We start from the raw sequence: 20,254 nt of genomic DNA on the forward strand, positions 1-20,254 counted from the left end.
CATATATACAAACAAATTTTTATAGCCTATTTATTGTAAAGTCTGATAATTGATTATTGTGTGCAACTATATAAAAAGATTAGAAAGGCAAAAATAAAATAAAATAAAATAGAAAAAAAAACTGTGAAGTTTGATAAAGTATTAGGCTAACTGATTCACAGTAATAGAGCTACTGACTGAGTAAATCTAAATTTATTGATTCCCAGTTAGATTAAATCAGATGTAGTTGGGTTTAATTTAAATCACGTGAGTTTTGCTCATGTGAATGGATTTATTCCAGAAACACCAAAGGCTAGCCTAACAGCCATGGAAATGCCATTTCAAACATATTTGTTTTACATTTATTTTAAAATCTGATTATGTGCAACTAGTAGCCTATATAAACAGATTAGAAAAGCAAAACAAAAAATAGAATAAATAGCTTTTCTCTTAAGTTAAATTATTTTTGTTTGGGCCTATCTAGTCTGGAGTTTATAAATAAATAATAGTGAATTATCGCACCAATCCCTGTAAATGTTGAGTGAGGTCAGATTCAGGTCAGAACCACGGTCCACGGTGCTTTGTTTCCGGAGGGAAATGTTTTCATTCATTTGTCCAACGACTGTTTCCTGGAGACGCTTTTCGGCGGGTTCAGTTGAAACACACGCGTCAAAGTCGCAACATTAACAACGACCATATCCGGTCAAGGTTTTCACAGTAAAGCCTAATCGAAAAGCATAGTAAGTAACATGAAGGCATTTGAATTGAATTTGTTTTATTTTGAAGCTTTACTCTTATATACACTATGTTCCCTCAGCCCTATGTTCCCTCTGGACTCTCTCTACCTGGCCTGACTAGCCTCTACCTGGTCTTTTTACTAAACTTAACCAACTCCTTTCTTCATTGCCTAAACCCAACCAATGGTGGGACCAAAGGGCTGAGGGAACATAGGGCCTAATTTTCAGTGACAACAAAAGTTAGAAATGAGGGAACATAGGGCTGAGGGAACATAGGGCTGTGGGAACATAGGGATGACCCCATAATAGGCATTCAGGTCTTTTTGTTTTTAAACCAATAACATTTTTTTATTGACAAAGTCTCTGTGTCCTGCTTTCTGGAATAATTTTGATGTTTGTATATTATTCAGACCAGTAGGACCTCTTTACACACGTTTTTGTGGCACAAGTCACATCAGTGGCACAGATTTCACTGCCAAAAAAAAAAAAAAAAGCTGAACTCGCTGAGCTTTTTGAATTGCACTGTAAATGGGCTTTTTTTATATACATAATCAACTTTGTCTTATTTCGCTGGCCTAATATCCATTCATAATTGGCTATGGACATTAATAATTAAATATCAATGTCAAAGTATTTATCTTCCCCTGATAGTTTTATGGCAGACATATCTGTAAAAGAAGTCATCCACGGTTTCTCTTTTATTTCTGACATTATGAGGCTTTTTGCATAAATTACTTGCAACTACTAAATAACCTCCATTTGCTATTGAAATCCTCTTGCAAGTTTTTTTTTTCATAATCAAAAGTGGGGGAAATCGGTGCTTTTACTTTGAAGGGAACGTGGCGTCATCTGCGTTCATGTTCTTCCTGCCTCGCGCCAGCTTGACCCAACTTGTCAAAATGGCGTCGCTCATAGCGGGAGACTGGAGTTAATAGTTCGCATTATCTATTTGGAGGTGTTTTAACCATCTACGGGGGCAACAATCAAGTCATGGCGACCCTGGACCAGAAATCTCCCAACGTGCTGCTCCAGAGCCTCTGCTGCAGAGTCACGGGGAAAAGCGAAGGTACCGACGTCATCATCGGTGAACGTTAACGTTAGCTGAGACGTCAAAGCTAAAACCTCATTCATAAAAACCGGCACTTTGACGTTTCTCTCCACATTGCTAACCATACGTGTTTTTACCCCTAAAGGTAGAAACATAAACTGAATCTTTATCATTTATTGAACAATTCGGTGTATAATCCTCTGAGCGGGCATCGATACATGTATTGATAATGTAAATTTTAATGGCACATCTGGCGCTAGCTTTACCTGCTATATCCTGCTAAGAGATGTAGCAGGAAACTGAAGTTACGGTGCACATATCCCGATGTTAAGAAGGACATATTATTGTTATAGCAGCCTCATATCAGGCTGATATTGATTAATAATTATTTTATCGTTTAGTGTAGTGTAGTGGGAAGGAGTGATGCTAGGTCTGCGCAACTGTCAGCCAATGGGCTTGGTTTAGCATGCTATGCAGCTACATGCGACTCCACCAGCTGTTGCTGTTGTAATGCACCTTTAGCTTTGTTTTGATCCGCATGGTAGCTCCTCACAAACATGCCAGCCCAGTGAGCTGGGATGCTCATCAATGCACTGTTTGCGTGGCTGCTGTTGCGTGGATGCACTGACTCGTGTCCTGCTAGCTGCAGGCCTGCGGGCTGGATGCATGGATGCAGGCATCTCAAAAGGATGAGATAGCAATGGTTGATCAGATTACATATCAATACGAGCCAATGTAACTTATATCAGTCACACATCACCAGACAACAAATCTTTGCACTTTTTAGACTTGTCATTGCACAAGTACAAAGAAATTGGTTGCAATCCCATTGGTGCAGAAATAACACAACAAAGAATTAATAATAGATTAAAAACTCTAAATAAAATAAATCACACACATAGGCACTACGCACCAACAACCATCTTGCAGTGTTGACAGGACAAATAGCTGTAATTTTGCGAGTGAGTGTTATAGCCTCACTAATGATCTCCCATCATTCCCAAAGCAATAACCCATTTACACCATTATAAGTTTTAATAAGATTTAAACTGTGCATCTCCAGCAGTTTGAAACAACTGACTGGAATAAATGTGAAGTAATAGCAGCAAAATCTCCCTGATCCATAACTGATTGCTTTTTAGACCTTTAGTGATTGTTATTATGGTTTGTTTCTGCAGCTGAAGTTGCTCACCAGTTCCAGTACGCAGTGCGAGTCATCGGCAGCAACTACGCCCCCACTATTGAACGGGACGAGTTCCTGGTGTCGGAGAAGATCAAGAAGGAATGTAAGTGACATGTGACACAGTCGCACTGAAGCAGATCTGCTACAACTCATTATCCATCGTTTACCTGCAGTATAACACTTAGTTTAGTCTTTGTGGCACTTCCATTGCATCAAAGGTAAATGTGTTGTGTCCTTTTGTGCGCTTTAAAAGTCAAAAATCTTTATTGCACCATAATAGCGAATCCCAGTGGACTTTGATAGTGGCCAAGGTGGCACCATTAGTGGGAAAACATTGATCTGAGCTAGAAACACAAATAGCGCAGCACTTACTGTACAGAGGCGATGTTTTATTTATCCCTACTTATTGGAAGTTTGATTAAGTATTTACTGAGTTACAGTAATCCAGCTGCTGACTGAGTAAATGTATTGATTCCCGATGTGTTTAAATCAGATATAGTTGGGGGGTTTTAACTTAAATCACGCGAGTTTTGCTCATGTGAGTGGATTTATTCCAGAAGCAGCCCATGGAAAGGCCATTTGTCACGCAGCTGTGACACACACACACACACACACACACACACACACACACACACACACACACACACACATCTGGTAGTCAGAGGTTTGATCCCAGCTGACTGACCGTCTGTCTGTCTTGATGCTGTTGCAGTGCTGAAGCAGAGGAGAGAAGCTGATGCTGCCCTGTTCTCAGAGCTGCACAGAAAACTTCAGACACAGGTCAGTGTTTGTGTTAATGACCAGCGTCTTGTTTAAAGGGATAGTTCAACATTTTGGTAATTTGACCCATTGCCATAATCCCTATAGTTTTAGGAGTCGGTTTGTTACCTTTAATTGTCGGTGCAAGCTATTTTTAGAACGGCGGAGCAGAGCCGTGAGCTGCTCAGAGCTACGCTACGGAGGCTCATGGGATTTCTTGGTTTCCCTCATCAAACTCATCAAATACACAATCCAACAACTCCAAAACGCTCTGGTGGACAAGTTGTGACCTGCACATTCACCACGCTATGAGATAATAACACAACGTTACCAGACAGAGTTGTTTTAGAGGGAAATTCATGCAAAACCGCTGATGCATGTTCCCGTTGGAGGCAGTTTTTCATCAAGCAGTCTCTGTATTTCCCTCTAACACAACTCTGTCTGGTAACGTTCTGTTATTATCTCATAGCGTGGTGAATGTGCAGGTCACAACTTGTCCACCAGAGCGTTGTGGAGTTGTTGGATTGTGTATTTGATGAGTTTGATGAGGGAAACCAAGAAATCCCATGAGTCTCCGTAGCGTAGCTCTGAGCAGCTCACGGCTCTGCTCCGCCGTTCTAAAAATAGCTTGCACCGACAATTAAAGGTAACGAACCTACTGCTAAGACTATAGGGATTATGGCAATGGGCCAATTTGCCAAAATGTTGAACTATCCCTTTAAATCAGAACACATTATCATTCTCACATATGTTTTTTTTTATTATTATAATGATGATGTTGTGTTTCCTGTTTGTCAGGGTGTTCTGAAGCACCGCTGGTCTGTCCTCTACCTGCTGCTCAGCCTCTCTGAAGACCCTCGGAAACCGTCCAGCAGGGTGAGAGACACACACACACACACACACGTACTCATGAAAGCATGAAGGTCCAACTGACTCTGGACCCTCACCTCACCTAATCTGTCTTCCTGTCCTCCCCCAGGTTGGCAACTATGGCGCTCTGTTTGCCCAGGCGCTCCCCCGGGACGCCCACTCCACGCCCTTCTACTGCACCCGGCCTCAGAGCCTGGCGCTGGGCTACGGCGAGCGCAGCGGCGGGCTGTCGGCCAGCGTGGGCACCAGCGGTATCTCCAGTCTGGGAGTGTACACGCTGAACGGGCCCTCGCCGACGCCACAGTCGCTGATGGCGGGGTGAGGACTGTTCTCCTCCTCCTCCTCCTCCTCCTCCTCCTCCACACTCTGTCAATAGTTTTACTGCATCTTAATGGATGCACTTTATTCAGCTCCAGATGCATTAAACAAACTGTGAACGTCCTGCTCTGTCGATACCTAAATATACAAAATAATGTGCACACTCTTTTTTCTTTTTTTAAATGTCAAAATAGGCGTCTAGTGTTTCTGATTATAGACTCATCCCACTTCCTCTGTGTCTCCTCAACGGCTGAGGAGAGAACATGGCCACTTATCTGCCGCAGCGTCGATTATCACCAGCAAATGAAGCTTCTTCTCAGCTCGACCTCGTTTAAATCTGGTTTATGAGTCACTCGGAGGCCATTTAATTCCATTTATCCTTATTAATAATGCACGGGGCCTACGGTTACAAGTGAGCATTGAGCTGTCAGAGCTCACCTTTTAATCATGAAAGGCCAACTCTGGACTCCAAACTTTAAAAAAAAAAAAACGTCTCACGGCATTGAATTGTAATTGTATACCCCATAAAAAACAAAGTGTGTGCTTTAATTATGCAAAGACTGGCTTTGTTGTTCTTCCACATGTTCAGGTGGTGGTTGAGAGAACACCTCACTATCGGGCTAAGAGGTTTTGTTTTATTATTTTATTCCAGTTGCTCTTTTATTTTTATTAAATGACGTGTGTGTGTGTGTGTGTTTGTGTTTCAGTCAACCCCCTCCGTCTGCAGCTGGAGGTGCTGGTCAACCTCTCGGCTCCCGGCTGGCGTGGGCCCTTCCTGTCAGCTCCTCCCCTAACTCGGCTCTGGCCCCGCCCAGCGCCCGGCTGCCGCTCGGGCCCCCGGCTCTGTCCAGCAGAGCGCTCCGTCCCCGCCGGGATGGCGACGCAGGCGGTGAGTGATGTTTATCCACTCAAAACGACGGAAAAACATGCAACTTAAAATCATTCCTCAAGTTAAAAGCAGAATATAACATTCCAAACTCGGATTTTTTGAAGTTTATGCAAATCCAGTGCGTTTTACGCCCACTCACTAATGGAAAAAAGCTCAACTTTGAAGTGTCTGAATTAGGGATGTCACGATTAGTTGTTTTCACAATTAATCGCGGTATTAAACGCCACAATTAATTAATCGTAAAGATTCATAAATACCGTCACTTTCCCAAAAAGATGATGTCGGAACGTATCGGCAGATGTGGCGCCAAAATAAAGGTGAATGCTCAGATACTGGTCCATTTATTTAACGTAACATTGAATTGGTAGGAATTTAGATGTTAGTGTGTCATTTGTATTTAAAAATAACAACAAAATAAAACAAAAAACAATTTAAATAAACGTAAACATTTGGTATAGATGACGATTTATGACCTGAATATTTCAAACGCTTCCCCTGGGGGATTAATAATTGGTCATATATTAATAGATACTTGAAATATTTTGTGTAAACAATGAGTAATGTAATTATATTTTGACTATATTTGATTTTACACATTCATAGTGTTGTGAAATTAATTAATGCATAATAATCGTGATAATCGTAATACCGTAATTATTTCTCTGACAATAATCATACTAAGAAAATCTGTAATCGTGACATTCCTAGTCTGAATTGGAAGATATACTCATAAACTCAGTTACAATCAAAGGCAAAATTAGAGATTTATACGATATCTTAATTAAAGGATGCCATTCAAGCTTCCCTACCTTACTAAAAGCAATAACACTGGATGAAAATGCTTTGCCAGAACATCTGCAAACGAACACACTTCCCATTTACGAGCAATGAAATCAAAGAAACTAATTATAAATTCATGCAAAACATTAATGCACATGTTCTTGCACTGCGATAAACTAAATAGCTTCTGGAATATGATTCACTCATTCACAAAATCTGTTCTGATGCTTGAATTTGAGTTTTGTTTTGTTTTGCAAAGAAATGTTTATTCCACCACCAACATTTCATATGTTCCTGGATTTTATAGCTAAGTTTCTTCCCCTGGAGTTCAAACAAACAACGTTAACAGCTGAAGGTGAAGGGAAGTTCAGCTCCATCACGTTAAAACCGACGCTATTTATATATTTCATATACAACCCAGACTTTCACTGTAACTCCAGTGTTTCTAGTCCAAGCTGAGATGACATGCTGTGTGTTTTTAATGTATAGTAACGCCTCCGTCCTCTCGTCCTCTGGCTGTGTAGGCGAGGTGAGCGAGGCGGCGCTGGTGCGAGACATCCTCTACGTCTTCCAGGGAATCGATGGCAAGTTCATCAAGATGAGCGCCCAGGAGAACTGCTACAAGATAGACGGCAAGGTACCTGAGCACCGCGTCGAGGCTTGTAAAGCTTTTAATGGACTAATCAGTTCAGCGGCTCTCGCACACACACACACACACACACACACACACACAACACTTTACCCAGAGTAACCTCAGAGAACAGCGTTAAAGCTCACACACGTCTGTTGCACCGTCTGCAACACGAGCAGGAGCCGAGGCTTTGTGATGAAGCAGATCTGAAGAGAAGGTCGTCACATATTCAGAGCAGATGAGATGAAATCAAGTCGGTCGTTGTTGTTGATTGGACTTCAAAAGAAACATTCAAACGGATCAATAAGGAGCTCTTTGGCTCTGAACCACATCGACCTCCCTCTGCTCTCCTTTCTTCCCCTCTCTGCTGTCAGTTCTCCTTCGCTCCGCTCTGAGACGCAGCCTGTCCCATATTCTCTCAGTGGTGCTAAACATAGACTTATGGTCAAGCTGAGAGCCACAGACACCAGAGACAAAGGATGGAGAAGCTCTGGACTCCTCCTCCGGCCACTTAACGTCCCTGTAAAGAGGTTTTTGTTAATAAATGAAAATGTAATGCATCATTAAAGGTGAACTCTTGCAGTGAGGGGGAGGCCGAGCCAGTTATAGTGGGTACGTTATGTAAATGATGATAATGTCCAGGACGTAGGCAGCTCCATCTGGGTTATAGCATCAGTTTCTGAATCGCTAATTGTATTACTATGAAAGGAAAAGCTCAAGCTGCACAAAAGATTGGCTCTTTTTTTTTGTTTAATCCTCATCATTGGTGCCTCACCAGGTGGTGCTGTGCAAGTCCCTGAGGGACACCAGCAGCCGACTGGCCGAGCTGGGCTGGCTCCACAACAAAGTCAGGAAGTACACGGACGCCAGGAGCCTCGACCGCGCCTTCGGCCTAGTGGGACAGGTGTGTAATCGGCATGTGTTGCTATCATCCTCCTTTTTTTAAAAAAACAAACAAACCCTAACCCTCTGTCCCCTCTGTGTCCTCAGAGCTTCTGTGCCTCCCTCCACCAGGAGCTGAAGGAGTACTACCGGCTGCTGTCTGTCCTCCACTCCCAGGTGCTCACAGAGACGTGATGATGTGCACAAGCTGCCCGTCCAAAAAATAAAAGTCACACACTCTAATATTTCGCCTTTAGCTTTGTTTACAGCACGCATTCGCTGTGGCATCGTTTCAGTAAACTTCTGCAATGTCACAACATTTATTTCCATCCAGAGTTGCATTCATTTTTCAAAGATTTTCAATGGGGTTCAGGTCTGGACTCGTTCTTCCTTGAAGATGATGGTTTCCCACTCTCCTTCCAGTTTTTAATAATACGTCAGACAGTTCTTCACTCAATTTCAGTCTCATAAATCTCCTTAGATGTTTTATTTGCTTGATTCATGTCAATAATTTGACCTTTCTGAAACAGATTAACACAGGATGCGTCTTCCAACATGGTTGTTTAAGAAATGAGACTGCATCAGTTAGGGTTAAATAAGTTGTTGCCAGCTGAAACATAATCATCCATGCAGTAATTATCCAATGGGAAGCTCTGACCTATTAGCTTAGTTCAATCCAAGTAGTGACTGTTTTTTTTGGACGGGCAGGGTATAAGAGATGGAGTATAGTGAGATAGCTGAGATTGACCCAAATCTGTGTGATCCAGTTGCAGGTGGAGGATGAACAGGGCGTGACGGTGTGCACCGAGAGCAGCCTGACGCTCCGGAGGCTGCTGGTCTGGATGTACGACCCCAAAGTCCGGCTCAAGACTCTGGCCGCGCTGGTCGACTATTGCCAAGGTGAGACTGGGTTCACTGTGGGTTCAAACGACATGTTCTGGTGTGGCGGTTTGTGGTGTGTATGTGTTTATTTATCTGTTTATGTGTGGTTGCGTTCAGGTCGGAAGGGGGGCGAGCTGGCCTCGGCCGTCCACGCCTACGGGAAAACAGGAGACCCACAGATGAGAGCGCTGGTTCAGCACATCCTCAGCCTGGTGTCCAACCCCATCCTCAACTTCCTCTACAGGTGGATCTACGACGGAGAGCTGGAAGACACCTACCACGAGGTACACAATGAAAACTGGTTTTAGTTGTGGAAATTGTTCTCTTAAACTCCGCTGACCCCAGAGAGAAAGAGAGGGAGGACAGCTTCTCAAATGAGAACTGATGAGAGGAGTGTAATGGAGAACCTGGTGATGGATGTTTCTCCTTTATTTCTCCCCCTGCTCGCTCCTTCTCTCTGTATTTATGTGTCCAGGCATTTAACCATTAGTTATCGCCGCCACGCTCTGCTCTTAAGTGCTCTGGGGTTTAAGAAAAAACACAGACAATAATTATATTGCACCTTTCAGGAGGGAAATTACCAACTAGATCAAACCTTTTACACAGTCTGTAAAAGAACAGGAAGTCAGGATGGTAAATTTACATCATTATTCCAAGCAAATTACAAATTAAAAGCTCAAATAATTAATAAAGCAGATTGGATTAAATGTAGGATTTTTTTATTTTATCCAAGCCAAAAAGTGTTTTTTAAAGGTGGATTCCTGCTGAAGTTGACAGTCAGAGATGATTCATAAATGTATCAGTGTACACAGAGAACGCAGCCTTCAGCGTGGCCATTAGAGGCCTGTGTACCAGCGTCGACTCTGAAAGTAAATGGACGATCTAAGTGAAAGTGACAAAGGATGAAAACCTCTGTCACAGCCGATACGCCCCATCTATGAAAGTCTGTATTCACTATTCACTCATCAAATACACAATCCAACAACTCCACAACTCTCTGGTGGACAAGTTGTGACCTGCACATTCACCACGCTATGAGATAATAACACAACGTTACCAGACAGAGTTGTTTTAGAGGGAAATTCATGCAAAACCGCTGATGCGCGTTCCCGTCGGGGGCAGTTTTTCATCAAGCAGTCTCTGCATTTCCCTCTAAAGCAACTCAATCTTGTAACGTTGTGTTATTATCTCATAGCGTGGTGAATGTGCAGGTCACAACTTGTCCACCAGAGCGTTGTGGAGTTGTTCGATTGTGTATTTGATGAGTTTGATGAGGGAAACCAAGAAATCCCATGAGCCTCCGTAGCGTAGCTCTGAGCAGCTCACGACTCTGCTCCGCCGTTCTAAAAATAGCTTGCACCGACAATTAAAGGTAACAAACCTACTGCTATGACTATAGGGATTATGGCAATGGGCCAGTTTGCTAAAATGTTGAACTATCCCTTTAAGTTCAGGGGATTCATTCATAATAAAATAATATGTAATTAATGAAAGAGTTTTATGTCATCAGATGTGACACTGTTTTTTACTGTGTGTGTGTGTGTAGTTCTTTGTAGCGTCAGATCCCAACGTGAAGACTGATCGTCTGTGGCACGACAAGTATTCCCTCAGGAAGTCTATGATCCCGTCTTTCATCACCATGGACCAGGCTCGCAAGGTATTAACACACACACACACACACACACACACACACACACACACACACACACACACACACACACACACACACACACACACTTCTATCACTACTACCACATAGTGCCAGGTTTTACTGATTTAAGTTTCTTCTCTCAACCCAATCGTCTCTCCCCTCCAGGTTCTGCTGATCGGTAAATCCATCAACTTCCTGCATCAGGTTTGTCATGACAGAACGCCGCCGGGCAAAATCACGCCGGCGTCCAAGTCTGCAGACACACCGAAAGACGGTAAGAGTCTGTGCTTTTGGTTTATGAGTATAATTTAGATTTTTAAGACATCAAGGAGAAGCAATAATAACACACAATGTGCTCATGTTGCAGCTGAGATGGTTTTACTGGCTTTATTGCCACTTTTTTATTTTTTCCTCCAGCGTTATTATTGAATCAAGTGGACTAACAGTATTGACCAATGAGAGGCCTCTTTTCTTTTTTTTATTTTGTCCTCTTGGTATTGATATTGTTACGTTGAGATCGATGCTCTTACCGTCCTCCGGCCTCGTCCTCCTCTGCTTCTGACCATCAAGTGGAAAGAAAGATGTATACTTAGCTCTGTTCTATTGATTCAGCCTGGACCGGTTAGATCCGCATCTGTTTAAAGGACATGACATGACTGACGCTCACTTTCTTGGTTGTTTGTGTGGTTCACTCCGAGTCCGCAGTCGCACATTTAAGACATTATTACATTTTTTTGAAGTGATGGTTGTGGTTATTTGATGTATTTGACACTAGATTTAGATCAGAGTGTTGCCAGTAAAGCGAGCACGAACCGTTTTTCTCGTTTTCGTAGCGGCAGAGCTGCTGTCCGACCTGGAGGGGGCGTTCCAGGAGAAGATCGACGCCGCCTACTTCGACACCAGCAAGTACCTGCTGGACGTCCTCAACCGCAACTACCTGCTGCTGGAGCACCTGCAGGCCATGAGGAGATACCTGCTGCTGGGCCAGGGAGACTTCATCCGCCACCTCATGGACCTGCTCAAGTCAGCAACAGCACCTGCTCTTTTTCTTCCATCACACAGCTGCTCAGGGCTGCACGCTCACACTGCAAAAACTCAAAATCTTTCCAAGAATATTTGTCCTTTTTCTTGTCAAAATGTCTCATTTCTAGTCAAAACTAATCTCTTTCCACTTAAAATAAGACTCATCACCTAAAAATGTACATGTTTGTAGATAATTTTCACTTGTTTCAAACAAATTTTCACTTGAAATAAGTAGAAAAATCTGCCAATGAAAGCAGCTTTTTTGTGTTTGTATTGTGGAAGAAAAACTTGCTCCACTATCAGATTTTTTTTTTTACTTATTTCAAGTGAAAATATGTTTGAAATAAGTAAAAAGGTGTCTACAAACAAGCTACTTTTTATGTGATGTTTCTTGTTTTAAGTATAATGAGATTTGTTTTGACTAGAAATGACATCTTGACTAGAAATAAGACAAATATTCTTGGTAAGATATTTGAGTTTTTGCAGTGCAGCTTTAACATTTAGGAGCACTATGACATTTTTTAAAAGGAATACTTCACCCAAAATCTATATAATCCACCAATCATCTACTCACCGTCATGCCAAGGAAGGTTTTGGAGAACTTTCAGAGTCATCAGTCAAAACGCTTTAGGAGTTCCAGGGGGGGTCCGGCTGGAAACGGGTTTTCATATAATGGCGGCGGATAGAGTTCACTTGTGATTCGTCCAAAACACACACATCCAGATACCTCCATACTGCTCGTCTGTACTGACCGGTAGCAGTAGCTCCCAGTGGCTGCACGAGATTTGTTGTGAGATGTTCGTTCATCGTTGTAAACCACTGGATGTATGATGTAAACACTACTATCTACTGCTACAACAAGGCTAAAAACAGAGATCACATTAATTTTTTCCGAACTTATGGAGGTATCTGGATGTTTCATAGTGTGTGTTTTGGACCATTCAAAAGTGAACTCTATCCGCCGCCATTATATGAAAACCCGTCACCAGCCGGACCCCCCCTGGAACTCCTAAAGCGTTTTGATTGATGACTCTGAAAGTTCTCCAAACCCTTCCTTGGCATGACGGTGAGTAGATGATTGGTGAATTATCAATTTTGAGTGAAGTATCCCTTTAAATAGCTCAATTTTATTATTAACAGTCAAACAACGTACACACATACAGTGCCATCATTGGGCCTACTGCTCGCTCCACAGCAGGACTTGGATCATAGTCGTTTTGTATAAAGAAAGTTTACTCTAGTTTGATCCACTTTGCGTGGATTTATTTTAGGAGCAAAATGAGAATCCCTTTTTTATTTTTTCTACTCACACAATCTACTTTTAGGCGCATACGCGAGTGAAACGCTGGCACTGTACAGCCCTGCTACTAAACCACATACATAACGCTGCATTGGAACTGCGCCTCATCTTCATGTGTTCTGTCCCAGACCGGAGCTGGCTCGTCCCGCCACCACGCTGTACCAACACAACCTGACCGGTATCCTAGAAACCGCCGTCAGAGCCACCAACGCCCAGTTCGACAACGCAGAGATCCTCAAGAGGCTCGACGTCCGTCTGCTGGAGGTAAAGTGTGTGTGTGTGTTTTGGGACTGTGTGTGTGTGAAGGCAGTGTCCTTATCATGTCATTAACTGTCTCCAGGTGTCTCCTGGTGATACGGGCTGGGATGTTTTCAGTCTGGACTACCATGTTGACGGACCTATCGCTACGGTAACGCCTTCTCGTGCAGTTTGCAACATATTGGATTTTTTTTTTTATCTCTGCAGAAAGAAGTCATGTGTGCTATCTGTGTGTGTGTGTGTGTGTGTGTGTGTGTGTGTGTGTGTAGGTGTTTACGAGGGAGTGCATGGGCCACTACCTGCGTGTGTTTAATTTCCTGTGGCGGGCGAAGAGGATGGAGTACACGCTGACTGACATCTGGAAGGGACAGATGTGCAACGCCAAGCTGCTCAAAACCATGCCTGGTACGTGAACTCCTTAGCCTTTACTTCAGCGTTAAAGGACAATTCCGGGCAAATTCAACTCGGGCTGTATTTTCCTAACATTTTAGGTCTAAAAGAAGGAATCTGAAGATTTCCAGTGTAATGTCTCCTGTTTTGCGGTAGTTGTGTCTCTCCCCGCATCGCCACCGCAGCGATGAATGGGAGCGGATGGAAGTTCCGTTGCTTAGTCTGTTAAAATCCCTCAAAGCCGCATTTTTTTTCCACAGACAGCGTCAGATGGCTACTCAAACATGCACCCAGAAGTTTATTTACTTCAAGCAAGCAGACATGTTTGTAAAACTAGATCTAATCCAAATTCTCGGAGTCTCACGCGAGACCCAAGTTGAGGCGCTCGGTGTGTTCACGTGCAGTCGGAAAGCTCCCGTTTGTGTCATAAACACAGGAATATCAACTCTTGACTTGCTTGAAGTAAACAGACTTCTCGGTGCATGTTTGAGTAGCCACCTGACGCTGTCTGTGTGAAAAAAAATCACGGCTTTGAGGGATGTAAACAGCCTAAGCAGCAGAACTTCAATCCGCTCCCAGAGTGGACACAACTACCGCAAAACAGGAGCAATTAAACTGAAATTTTTCAGATTCCTTCTTTTAGACCTAAGATGATAGGAAAATACAGCCCCAAGTTGAATTTGCCTGGAATTGTCCTTTAACACACTTTGCTGTCTGTATTGTTTCTGAGTGTTTTGTTCCTGCTCCTTCTTCCTGCAGAGCTGTCGGGCGTCCTGCACCAGTGCCACATCCTGGCCTCGGAGATGGTCCACTTCATCCACCAGATGCAGTACTACATCACCTTCGAGGTCAGACCATTAGCGAGGCTGTAAAACATCAGCGCAGAGCGGAGAGAGCGATCTGCTGTGTCTGTTAAACGCAGCGCTGCATGATGATTCAGATCTACGGCATCCTTGGAAAGGAAGTTAGAAGGTTGCCGGTTCAAGTCCGGGCCCGTTGCCAAACGATTCAGCTGAAAGTCAGACTGATGAGGTTGTGTGTGTGTGTGTGGTTTTTTTTTTTTGTTTGTTTAAGTCGGACTGAAAATCAATGAGCAGAACTGAAGTAAAGATTTCTCTGCTCATGAGATAAAATAATTATAAGAATAATAATAAGAAAAACATATCGACTGTGGACAAGGAGGCGCCACCGTTACATCAGAGGACGACACTGACTCTGTGATATCTGATCTTCGTTTAATGTCGTTTCCTATGTATGTATATTTCCTGTGTATATGTGTGTGTGTGTGTGTGCAGGTGCTGGAGTGCTCCTGGGACGAACTGTGGAACAAAGTGCAGCAGGCTCAGGACCTCGACCACATCATCGCTGCCCACGACGTCTTCCTGGACACCATCATCTCCAGATGCCTGCTGGACAATAACAGCAGGGTAACACACACACACTGTTTAATTTGTAATGGATTTATCACAGCAGATAGCCAGATGTACTTGTTTCCACAATTAATCACGGTATTAAACACCACAATTATTGTTATTTATTATGTATCAGATGTGCGCCAAAGTGAAGGTAAATGCACAGATACTGGTGCATACGTAACATTGAATTGGTAGGAATTTAAACGCTAGAGTGTCATTTGTAATTTAAAAAAATGATTAAAATGAACTTAAACATTTGGTACAGATGACAATTAATCAATCAATCAATCGATTTTTATTTATAAAGCACATTTCATGCACAAGGCAAACTCAATGTGCTTTACAATAGTGAAAACAATTATAATACAATGCAATAATAGTGCAAACGGACGTAAATTAGCGGCTCGGCTGTAATCTGGCATATTTACTGCAGAATTTTTTTATACCAATGTTCATTAATATGCACTGTCCCTATTCAAATAAAATATTTATTATTATTATTATTACTAACAACAAAGAAGTGCAGAAGACAAAACAAAAAAAACAAAAGTCAAAACAGTATCACATACACGTCTAAATACTGATAATGACTTGAATATTTCAAACACTTCCCCTGGGGGATTAATAATTGGTCATCTTTTAATAGATACTTAAATATTTTGTATAAATAATTAGTAATGTGATTATATTTTGACATTGATATTTGATTTTTGTGACTGATTGTTGTTTTCTTTCCTCAGTCTCTTCTGAACCAGCTGCGGGCCATATTCGATCAGATCATAGAGTTTCAGAGCGCCCAGGACTCTCTGTACCGCTCGGCGCTGGAGGAGCTCACCCTCCGCCTGCAGTACGAGGAGAGGAAGCAGAGGAGAGAAGAGGAGGTGAGGAGAGGAAGAGGGATGGAATCGAGGTTTCTGGGCCGCCGGCGAGAAGAAGAGTGGGATGCTGGGAACACAAGAGCACTGAAAGGTGTGATATTTTTACTCTAAAATCTGTGTCTTTTCTCTCCCGCCGCCGATTCAGGGTCAGTGGGGAGTGACGGCCGAGCAGGAAGCGGAGGAGAAGAAGAGGATTCAGGAGTTCCAGGAGACCATACCAAAGATGCGCTCGCAGCTGCGCATTCTCACCCACTTCTACCAGGTACAGACGCCTCCACGAGCAGCTCTCACTCACTCACTCACTCACTCATATTCAGTCCATGTAATGTAATAAAATCTCCTCTTTTTTCTGCAGAGCATCGTCCAGCAGTTCCTGGTGCTGCTGATGACCAGTCCAGATGAGAGCCTGCGTTTCCTCAGCTTCAGGCTGGACTTCAATGAACACTACAGGTAGAGTAGAGGAACACTGGTCACAAGCAGTAAAAACATCATGTCCAATTCAATCCACTTTATTTATATAGCACATTTTAAAATACAGTAAATTTAAAGCATATAAAAGCACTAAGAAAAACATAAAGATCAGATAAAACACTAAGAAATATAGTAAAATACAATAAAAGACAAACAGAGGCCACACAAGATGCAGCTTTTTATTTTATTTTCTGAATTTACATATCAACAATGCATGATATAAGCATACATCATTAAGTAGTGGTCTGAGCTAGGGCAGAAAATGAATAAGCAAAATTCAAATGAAGAGAAAAGAATGAAATAAGATAAAAAATAAATGAATAAAACAACAACCTATCAACAAATCAAGAAAAATATGTCCTTGTACCTGTTAAGAAGTATTTCTTAGTAATCCAGTGTTCCCCTCTGGATAATTTCACTTAGATCCTTAGGCAGGTAATCCATTAGAGGACACCATATGTCCATAAAAGTGTTGTCATTTCCTTTTAATTTGGCGCTTAGTCTCTCCATAGGAACAACTCCGAACATTTCTTTGTACCACTGAGTTACAGTGGGAGGTTTCTCACTCATCCAATTAAATAACATAACATTTCTGGCCAAAAATAAGAGTTTATTGAGTAATTTTGATCTTTTCACATCCATAACCACTGTCCATTTTTACACCAAGGTTTGTGACCATGGGTTTTACATGATATGGCTGCAGGGAACCCAGGTCTATAGGAGAAACACCAGATATTTAAATGTCACAGTGTGTTATTACAAACTGTGGTTTAATGAGGGTTGTTCTTTACTCTTCAAGTGGCCTCTTTAAAAACCAGTCTAGCAGAAAATAGCCTCATTAAAGCCTGACAGCGTTTCTTGTTGTGAACACGCTGGAAATGTCGGCGCAGTAAAACAAACCTGTTGTTTGTCGCTCTGCAGGGCCAGAGAACCAAGGCTGCGAGCTTCCCTCGGCGCCACCCGAGGGCGTCGACCGTCAAACATGTGACTGGAAGACGACGACGGCGGCGTCGACGAGCGACACTCCCGGTCATTGGAGCATGGGGTGTGACATCACAGAGACGAGAGGGGGCGGCCAGCCAACCAGCAAACTTCGCGTGGAGATGATGTCATGCCTTGGAGGTAGCGATCCATCCAGCGCTGTTTCCGAAACGTCACCAAGTGATGACATCACAGCAGAGAGGAGCTCCGGTGAAGTCAAAACGAACGAAAGTCCAGTCAATCAAACGGCTTTTTTTTTAATTAAAGAGCTCGCCGTGACAGCGAGCCCACGTCTGCTCAGCGCTCGGCGAGGAAGGAAACCGCAAAAATACGGAGTTAAGTTTGCGTTGGAGACAAAACGCTGCTGTCAGACTCACACAGGGCCACCTCCCATGGCATGCCTTATTAACGAGGAGAAAAAAAACCCTTTTCTCCCAGCGTGGTTGCCAAATCTAGTCCCAACACACATAATGTATGTACATAGAGTTTATGCAAAAATCGTTGTATGTGTGTGTGTATATATGCACTTGTCTGTACACCTGTGGCTTTGCATCCTCTCGCTAGGGTTCGACGGATATGGGTCCGATATTGATACCTTTTTCAATTTTGTATTCGTAGCAGGTATTAAAATGATTAATTGGGATCATTTTTACTGCAGTTATTCCACAACAGCAGGTTTATTATTACTATTATTATTATTATTATGAAGGTGCTGACACAGTTGGGACACCTTCAACAAATATTTAATATTTATGGTCAATGTGGGATATCGGTCTAACCCTAGCTCTCCACCCTCCTTGAAATCCAGGGTTTTTATCACATCAGGTCAGCTGTCCTCTCATGAACATACACAACACACACACAGACAAAAAGCTTTTTTTTTTGTTTTTATACCCTAATAGTTTCTTGTTTATCATCACATTTCTAAGACATAGGAAACCAGCGAGATGTTACAGACCGATATAAAGAATGTCACGTATCTTAAGTGTTTTCCCTCTGTTTCTCTGCTCGGTGTGCAGCGTGTGTGCTTTTACATCTGTGTGAGAGACGGATATCGTGTCGACAGAAAAAAAAAAAAAAGAACAATCCTCACGACAACCACAACAACCTCACTTCTTCTTGTCACTGCATAAATAATAAAAAAAACGACAGATATTTCAGTTCCTTTTAAATATTGTACATAGGACTAAATCAGAAAGAACTTTAATGGTTATAAATGTTAAGTTTATTTTCTGAAACGAGTCTATAGTCCCACATTATAAGTGAGAAAAATGAGTGTTGTTTGTGTTATTATGAGGTTTACTGGCAGTATTCAGGTGGGAGTGGTTCAGCAGAGAAGTAGAAGCCCCTTAATGGTTGTTCATTTTAAAATGTAGAAACCATTAAAACCTTTGGATTTGATCATATATTCTGAAATGTGAAGCCACAGGCTGAGAGAGAAGCCATTAGCCCAAACTACACACAATCAACCCTTGTTATGGCACAAATCTGAAGACTGGAGTGAAATCTTTTTGCCTTTGCTTTGGCTCCAAAATCTTAATTGCTTTCATAGGACATGAGTATTTGCTGGATTTCTTTTTTTATAGTTGACATTCAGATGCTTTTCGCTGTAGAACAAGGCTAAAGAAAAAGGTTTGAGACTGAAAAACCAAGTAGCATTTTAATCATCAAGTGATACAATCATTTCCATGTGAACAGCTGTGAGCGCTGATCCAGGGTCAGGGAGCAGATGTTTCTATAACAAAAACTAGATAAATACAGTAATAAACACATTGCACTTGTATTTTAAAGGTTAACTTACTAACAAACTTGAATCGAAATACAATCTAAGACCTGTGCGTGCTTCCTCACGGTGTTGCAGTCTGTCCTCACCTGTACTACAGTATAATCCAGAGGTAGAGATTTATATTTTGTTAGTTTTTTCATGCAGTGCTGCTCAGATGGGGGGTTGTTTACTCCTCCAATAACAACTTCAACTAAACTTCAGGTTTTGGGAACTCTCTCTTTACACTTAGCAGCATGTACGGTACACAGATGCCCTCCAACATCAGCCCTGGACTCACACACAAACACACACACACATGTTGTAAGTGGATGTGTGCAGAGTGTGTGTAGCTCCAGGCCTGGTTTTATTTCTATTGTTAGTGAACTAATCGGTGCTGCATATGGTCACTAGACCAGTCTAACTGCTTTCTGAACACCAAACTGAACCGGGGTCAGCACTCCTTCACTCTCTGTCTGTCTTCTGCATTGTATAGCACATGATGTATAGAATATAGGGAATCGAACCATCCCGCTTCTTCTTTAATAAAATGTTTTTGTTTTGTTTTTTTTCAATCTGTGTGTGTGTGTGTGTTTGATTTTCAACTTTACTTGAAGCAGTGTTGCGTCTGGATGAATTTCCTTTCACTTACTGCCACCTACTGGTAATAGAAGATAAAAGATAATAAAAATAGTAATCTAAAGATCTTCCTTCATCTGACCTGCAAAGATTTTCTTAATCCTTTTATTCACATTTTATTCAATCATAACTCAAATTAAAGCCGCAAGCGGCGATGGCGGGCCCTCGCTCGCCCATGCCACCGCGGGGCCTGAGGCATGTCGGGGCTGCAATGCTTCGTTCATCCACCAGGTGGCGCTAAGCAGTTGTGGGTAGGTGCGTTCAGGGACGGCCCCTCATCACTCATGTGAAGTTTGGAGTGAATCGGACAAAGCATGAAGGAATTATGAGCAGTTAAAGGTTCGTCCACCAGGGGGCAGTAATGGGATGCGTGCAGGTGTGTTCAGGGTCAGTCCCTCATCACACATGTGAAGTTTCGTGGAAATCGGACAATGTTGATGTAAAATATGGCACTTCCTGTTTCCACTAGGGGGCGAATGAGTGAGATCGCCTACCAGCATATGGAAACGTTGAGGTCGTGACCCTGGA

General features: G+C 42.5%; 1 protein-coding gene across 1 annotated transcript; it reads left to right on the plus strand.

The window, feature by feature from the left end:
• Window positions 1–1,591: 1,591 nt before the first annotated feature.
• On the plus strand, window positions 1,592–19,652 carry tubgcp3 (tubulin gamma complex component 3). Its single transcript, XM_085796379.1, has 23 exons — window positions 1,592–1,782; window positions 2,943–3,050; window positions 3,660–3,727; window positions 4,505–4,582; window positions 4,686–4,894; window positions 5,602–5,783; window positions 7,088–7,200; window positions 7,973–8,098; window positions 8,185–8,253; window positions 8,844–8,976; window positions 9,076–9,242; window positions 10,505–10,615; window positions 10,775–10,883; window positions 11,443–11,632; window positions 13,061–13,196; window positions 13,273–13,341; window positions 13,460–13,595; window positions 14,340–14,428; window positions 14,876–15,007; window positions 15,736–15,876; window positions 16,019–16,135; window positions 16,229–16,323; window positions 17,266–19,652. Exons 1-23 carry the CDS (start codon window positions 1,707–1,709, stop codon window positions 17,330–17,332), a joined length of 2,721 nt encoding a protein of 906 aa, XP_085652505.1. The 5' UTR covers window positions 1,592–1,706; the 3' UTR covers window positions 17,333–19,652.
• The last annotated feature ends 602 nt before the right edge of the window (window positions 19,653–20,254 follow it).

This window comes from Trachurus japonicus, chromosome 2, assembly GCF_045865225.1.
Source record: "Trachurus japonicus isolate A0001 chromosome 2, Traja_1.0".
NCBI classification, from domain to species: Eukaryota; Metazoa; Chordata; class Actinopteri; order Carangiformes; family Carangidae; genus Trachurus; species Trachurus japonicus.